Below are 7,352 nucleotides of genomic sequence, written 5' to 3' on the forward strand. Positions count from 1 at the left end.
GGTAGCTTGGCTTGGCGGCCAGTTATGGGAAAGATTTTTGGTGCCAATGGTTGAGGATATCCTACATAGATTGCAACTACAACGCGTGTATGCCTCTCTTGGTGTTCTATAGCATGAGGCATCTAACATGGCTTTGTTACATCTCTAGGACCTTTTAGGCCATACATGGCAAATACTCTCTTATTTTGATGGATCGCCAAAACCTCATCAGCCAAACTCTCAATTGTATGCTAACCCCCTTTTGCAAGATAATTATGCATACAACACATTTGAACAACGTAGGCTTTTTGAATCTATGGAGGCAATGTTAAATGATGGATAGAGAATTGCCTTTGGTGCAGTTATGGATATTGTTGATGCAAGTGCTAGGGGTGTATTCTTTTTGGATGGCCCCAATGGGTATGGAAAGACTTTCATGTATAAGTGCTTGCTTGTGAAGGTGTGTAGTGGTGGTCATATAGTGTTGGCAATAGCATTGTGCGGCATTGCTACCTTGCTCCTATCGGGTGGTCGTACAGTTCACTCATGGTTTAAAATCCTAACAGACTTAAATAATCGGTCCATCTATAGTATTCCTATTCAAAGTAACCTTGCTCAATTGTTGAGATAGTCAAGCCTTATTTTGGGGGATGAGGCTCCTATGACCCATCGATGTGCCTTTGAAGTAGTTGATAGAACTTTGAGAGATGTTATGAGATGTGATACGCCCCATTTGGTGGAAATGTTGTTTTATTTGGAGGGGATTTTAGGTAGGTCTTGCCAGTTGTGGTAAAGGAAACACACAAGGATATTGTTAGTGTTGCACTTACTTTGATTTGTGGCATTATGTGAGGGTGTTAAGGTTATTTGAGAATATGTGAGTGTCAATAGCTGGTAATGTGGTGGACAATGGGTTCATTTATTGGATTCAAGGGATAGGGAATGGAGTGGACATTACCAAAAACAGTGATAAGTTGTGTGTTCCATCTAGTATGGTGTTAAATAGATACTCTATTAAAACCTTAATCGGTAGTGTCTATAGTGACATGTCCAATGTGGGTGACTATACATCGTATTTCAATGAGTGAGCTATACTTGCATCGCAGAATACGGAGGTGGCTACTTTGAATGAGCATGTGCATTGTAGTTAATGTCAGGGGAGGTTAGGCAATATTATAGGACAAACTCAATTGCAAATACATATGGCTCATCTTTGTAATTTGTTGAGTATCTAAATACATTAGATCTTGTAGATGGATTTCCTCCTCATTTATTGTTGCTAAAGGTATTCTTTTTAGAAATCTAAACCCAAGAAGGGGTTTATGTAATGGTACACTGTTGATTTATAAGGCCTTCAATAAAAAGGTAATAGATGTTGAGATAATAATAGGGGCAAATGTGGGTGAATGAGTTTTTATTCCTAGGATTACTTTTATTTCCAATGCTGCGCAACTACCATTTACTATGAAATAAGAGTAGTTTCCTATCCGATTGCATTCGCTATGATGGTCAACAAGCTACAAGGGTAGACTCTATTCATTGTTGGGCTTTATCATGAAAGCCCCAGTATTCACACATGGTGAGTTGTATGTTACATTGTTAAGGGTGAAATCTTCACATGGTGTGAAAGTCCTATTGGGTGACAAGAACGGGGACATGACCATAAACATTGTGCACAAGGTTGTACTTCAGAAGGTGCAATGGTGTGCATTGCTTTTTTTGCAGGGATATAGCTATTGTCGACAGTGTAGGGTCACTGGTTTGGCATATGTGTGAATTGCTCCTCATGCCATGTTTGGTTAGCATATATTATTTTGAAAGTGGATTATTTTTCATGTTTCAATATTTATTCGACTTTTGCATATGCCTACCCTAGAGTGGGGCTATTAGCCGGCTTTTGACTATCAAGAGGAGCTATAGTGCATGTTTTGTGCATTAACAAGCGATGATATCATAATAAGGACACTTACAAGAGTTGTTGAGCATTTACGATGATGTTAACATAGACATTAAGCTCCAAAATTTTTATTGAAGTTGTAAATTGTGGATACACACAATGTTTTCGGATATATATGTATAAGGTCGACCAAAGGAAGAGGTTTCAACGCTCTCACACTATTAGGGTATTGAGGCATTGGTTTAAGTATGGGTTCAAGGATTTGGGTTGTTTTGTGACACTCCATCAATGTCTATTGGTACCTACTGAGTGGTTTACAAGTGTTTGGCCAAGTGTTATTATTTTGGGAATGAAATGGTTTTTGTTAGTTATTCCATGTACTTATGTTGAGATTTTGTTCATATGCAGGTGCTACAAAGAGAGGTAGGACTATACCATCCCCCACGCGATTACCGGCAAAAACTATGAAATCAATCCCTGCTTCACCTTTGCATGTTTTGCTCGATGATGGCGATTTTGCCAATCATTCCTCAAACAAGAGGAAGCTTTGTTTCTATTAGGCACCACTGGAGCGATACCTTTTTGTTGGCATCAGCCATTTACCCGTGGTACTTAGAAATAGTCGGGTGTGTGTGGATAGAAAATAGGATGTATTAAACTTGGCCTTTATGGCTTGCTAATGGAAAGTAGGATGTCTAGAGAGAGATTTCTAAATATTATGCGAAGCAAACATGTGTTTTCTTACAATCATTTATAGATAAGATTGTATATATATCTAGCATTCTTTGTTGGAGATTTTATAAATTTTAGAGAGAGAAATGGGGAGGAAATAAGAAGATGAGAGAGAATAGAATAAAACAAAAGGTAGAGAGAGACATGGAGAGATAAAATTTATAGAGAGAATTGGAGAGAGAGAGAGAGAGAGAGAGAGGGAGGGGAAAAATATCTAGACATAGGGAATTTGGGGGGGGAGGGCACAAAGAGAGAGAGAGAGAGAGAGAAAGAAATGAAACAACTTGGAAGGAGAGAGGGGAAAGAGGAGAAACCACATGGCAACTTCGCTCCCCGCTTCACGGCAGCTCCGTGCGGTTTTTGGTTGATAGCGCAGAGCTGCTGTGAAGCGATCTATAGCACAGGGCCATTTGCTTATTGAGAATGGGTGCGTTATGTATATAAATATATTTCCAGACGGTTTTCACACTGCCCCGAGCTGCGACAGTGTGTGGCAGTGTAGATTAGTGTTGTACACTGAACTAGTGGATTAATGTGGTGTTGGAACACAAGGGGCTTGTGTTGTGGTTTGGGCTTTTCAGACGCCAGCTGGAGGTCCTGGCACGGACAAACGTCCTTCAGCTGCCATGCGTCTTCTTTTCTCATGAGAAGAACAGGAACTCAAGCACAAAAGAGAGAGAGAGAAAAAAAGCAAAAGCAGAGGAAATCTTTCTTTCTCTCTCTCTCTCTCCGTCTCTCTCATATCAAGGATTGCATGGCTTCTTGTGACAGGATATTGTTGGCTTCTGCACATGCCGCAACTTTCTTCTTCGTATCAGCGCAAGATCGAGACCTCCACGCTCCTTTCACACATTGTGCGCTCGTCGCTCCGGTTGAAGGAAAATATTTGGACCTGATCTTCCTCCTTCTCTTCTTCTTCTTTGTCCGTTGTTGATCCTGCCATTTTCCTCGTGCCTCTCTCCCCAGTTGTCCCTTTCGGTACTTCCCTCTCCTGCGCTCTCTTGTTCCCTTAGCAGAAGCACCAGTACCAGAGAGTGCTTGGGGTCGCGCCCGGGGGGCGCTAAAGGAAGTCAGCAGCTTTGTTGTATTTTCCCGTTCTTGATCGTCACTGTGCTCTTGTCAATAGCTCCTGTAAGGACAATAACCCAGCGCTTCCATTCATCGGCGACCTAAGCTCCGTCAACAGAAGGCTTCCTTGCAAGGTAACGCATCTTGTAACCTCCTGCATTCTTCACACGCACACCATGTTCCTTCTGTTGTTATATTTGAGTGAGATAGGAATGTGTATATAGCTGACTTTGCTCAGACTTACGTAGCCGCAGGTTAAAGGACCTCCAAATGTCCTGGCCGGGGTAGTATAAGTCTCAAAGAAGCTAGGGTTGCAGGTCTAGCCATCAGAGAAGCCGTTCTGCAAGAGTGCGCTTCAAGCCATGGGAAGCACAGTATCCAAGAGCTCTTCGAAACAAGATGACTGGAATGCCGCTCTGTCACGTAGTAGCTCTGTGCCAGCGAGCAGCCACAGGTTGGAAAGTGAAAGATCTAGCAAATTTTCATGGAAATCGAGGCTTTCTAGCATGCCGAGGCTTGACTTTGGAAGCAAGCAGTTTGGCCGAAGTAACAACAGGTTTTCAACACTGAAACCGGTGAGGGAGGAAGCACTTTTGGAGCGTGACGAAGAAGGCTGTGGCTTTCTGGGGTATGGAAGGGAGCCTAATACAGGACGAGAATGCTACGAGCAAAAGAACCTCAATAGAGTAGCAACGACAGGAAATCTAGGCCGTACAGTTTCCTTCCGGCTTGCACATGATGTTGACCCCGAATCTAAGTTCTCTCTCTCATGCAGAACTTTCAACGAAGGAAAGCTTAAAAGAGAGGACTCTGGTGTTGTTGATTCTAGGTTTAAATCTTCCGAGAGGCAGACTTCCAGTTCTGCTGCCAATCTGTTCTGTCCTAAGGACTTTGACATGAGTATTGGTTTGCGATTGCTTCTTAGACCTGACCTGGAGCCATCTCAAAGTTTTGCTTCTCCGAAAAGGGGTACAAGCTTTAATAGGTTAGCTTCTTTTAATGGAGTTTTGGACCAAAGGTCTGATGAGAAAATGAATGTGCCTTCAACAATATCAGACAAACCAGGCGTTTCACTTGGCTCTGAATTTGCTGATGACAGCACTACAAGCCAGTTATGGATGCCAGGTCCAGATACAGAGAGTCCTCTATTTGATCCATCTATCTTGGCTACGTTTGAGAAAGCTGTCGAGGCTTTGTCTGATGATGGGTGGCGGACTTTGGACTTCAGCACATCTGAGAATGTTTCTTCATCTTCTGAAACATCATCTGATGCTGATAGTCCTAAATTGCTTTGCTCGAATGCTGGCGATATTGGAAGATCAGATTGTGCAAGGATACTCGTGGATTCCAAGGGTGATGCTGCAGTGCAGAGAGCAGCTACACTTTACAACAGGAAGCCTCCTTTGTCCAGGGTTTTTTCGCTCTACAAAGATGACAGGGAATATGGTAGACAAGACTATCTGGAGAAGTTTGAAAGGAGGTGTCCGCCAGGCTGTGAAAACAAGATAGTGTTGTATTATACCAGTCTGCGCTGTATTAGGAAAACGTTTGAAGATTGTCACACACTGAGGTTGATACTGAAAGGACTCAGGGTGCATGTTGATGAGAGAGATGTGTGGATGCATTCGAGGTTTAGAAAAGAGCTTGCAGATGTGATGGGTGTGGAAGGTTCTGTGCCGAGGTTGTTCATAATGGGGAGGTACATTGGGGGTGCAGAAGAGGTTGAGCTTCTGCATGAAGAAGGCATTCTGAAAAAGCTAGTAGACGGGTTTCCAACTGAGTGGAGGCCTATCTGTGATTTATGTGGAGATGTGAGGTTTATACCTTGCACTACTTGCAGTGGAAGCTGCAAGATAATGACACAAGATGACATTATGGATCGGTGTCCTGACTGCAATGAAAATGGGTTGGTAATGTGTCCCATGTGTGTCTGGTAGCAGGAGACTAGGAGGCAGTGAACAATGATGTATGCATGCCAGCCTAGCAGCTCTAAAACTGATAATACATGCACTGCTGTCATAATGTGATGAAATCAAGAGGGCAAACAAATCTAGTAAGGTAACAAGAAGACTTGTTAGAATGGCTAGCTTAATGTTGTGACCCTCAGAGAAACATCTGCAACCTGAACCAACAGGAGCAGCAGTTGAGTTTCTCATTTTATCATTGTAATAGACATCATAAGTATGATTAACCAGCTGCCTTGGGACTTTGTAATTACTCTGATTACTGAACTGTTTGTTGAACTACATGTAGTGGACAACAATGATTGGTTATTGGGACTCTTTCAAGATGACACTGCTTAATTGTTGTGATCTCAACAACTGATAGTCTGCATGTATGATGCACTTCTTCAGCCTCAAATAAATCCACACTTCTATTGTGGTTAGGGATGCCCAAGTTGTACCATGTCCTACACTGATCGGAAGTCAAGCAATACCTCTGTTAAATTTGAATTGCAGTGAGTTACTGTAACAATAAAGGGCACTTTAGAAGGTACAAAGTCAGTGGTATCCTGCACATGACTAACTCTTAGTTTTGGACTGCCAAATGCACAGTGCAATGTGTGTGGACCTATGTGCTATATTTGAACTTCAGTGAGTTACTGTGACAGTAAATGACACAAGGGTCAAAATGAGTGGTATCCTTCACATGACTAACTCTTAGTTTCTGACTGTATCTGTCTGTTTAATTTGGACTGCAACAACTGTGCTCTTACTTTGGTGGATACTTACAAGGGCCACAATTAGTGGTAGCATTCATGACCAGTTTCTGTTGTTTTTGGACCGCAAATGTGTGTGGCTTTAGAGATGGCTTCCGAATTTGTGCCATTTGTTCCCTAATTTCTTCCAAGTTTGTAGTTTCAGAATTTAGGCAACACATGCTTAACATTTGGAGCTGTGGATCATAGAATGTTTGGGAGTGTGGGTGTGCCTATGAGGTTGATCTCAAGGAGGTTTTTACAGTCTTCTTTTTTTGCCTTACGTGTCATTCATCTCATTGTCCTTGTCCTCAAGAGGTACCTTGGGCCAAAAGTCTAGGGCAAACAATGATGCACTTGAGTTTGTAGTTTATTACAAATGGGAAAATCTCCAAGACTTCTTCAAACACTGGGAAAATGAAATGGATGGTAACAAATTTTACGAAGACAAGAAGTGTTTATTGCATCTCTCTTCTATGCGCTCTTGGTGAAGCCTACAGAACTGAAAACTCGCCTCATGAGCCTCAAGGTCAAATGTATTTGGTAACTGATGAGTTACAAAGCTTAAAGTTCTTTAAGCTCTGAATCTATTCTTTTGTTTGGTACTTACATCTTGAAAACTTGTCAATGTGGTACCTACATCTTGAAAATTTTAGGGCTGCTACATATGCTTCAGCCAGGAGCAGCAAAATATTATAATTTTCTGGAAAAACCTTCAGAGTTTGCATATATTTGGGATGAGGGTGTATTTTTGTGGTCACTTGCATTCTTATGATTTTATCATGGACGATATAAATGCCTTGTCCCAAATTCTCCCAATGGTGTTTATGTTGATCCCAGCACAATTAAAGAAATGAATGCAACCAACTCAATTACTTGCTGGCCATGGTCTTCAATGTTTTGTTCGCCCATCTTTTGTCTTTTGACGGTTTATTCATGAATGCAGCCACCGTGAGTATCAACAAACGCCTCTGTTGT

At 41.9% G+C, this 7,352-nt stretch overlaps 1 protein-coding gene across 3 annotated transcripts; it reads left to right on the top strand.

Moving 5' to 3' along the window:
- Window positions 1–3,188: 3,188 nt before the first annotated feature.
- On the top strand, window positions 3,189–7,076 carry LOC148029058 (uncharacterized). 3 transcript variants are annotated; one of them, XM_087687812.1, is made up of 2 exons: window positions 3,189–3,810; window positions 3,915–7,076. In XM_087687812.1, the coding sequence occupies exon 2, from the start codon at window positions 4,039–4,041 to the stop codon at window positions 5,611–5,613; it is 1,575 nt and encodes a 524-aa protein (XP_087543938.1). In that variant the 5' UTR covers window positions 3,189–3,810; window positions 3,915–4,038; the 3' UTR covers window positions 5,614–7,076. The 3 variants fall into 3 exon arrangements, with proteins under 3 accessions (XP_087543938.1, XP_087543937.1, XP_087543936.1); XM_087687811.1 differs by having other exon boundaries at window positions 3,925–7,076; XM_087687810.1 differs by having other exon boundaries at window positions 3,931–7,076.
- Window positions 7,077–7,352: the final 276 nt, after the last annotated feature.

The sequence above is a fragment of the Lygodium microphyllum genome, chromosome 11, assembly GCF_053477565.2.
Source record: "Lygodium microphyllum isolate KBCC chromosome 11, Lygodium_microphyllum_v1.1.10, whole genome shotgun sequence".
In the NCBI taxonomy this organism is placed as follows: domain Eukaryota; kingdom Viridiplantae; phylum Streptophyta; class Polypodiopsida; order Schizaeales; family Lygodiaceae; genus Lygodium; species Lygodium microphyllum.

Coding starts and splice junctions, on each gene's coding strand:
- LOC148029058 (XM_087687812.1), top strand. CDS start 4,039: ATGGGAAGCACAGTATCCAAGAGCTCTTCGAAACAAGATGACTGGAAT.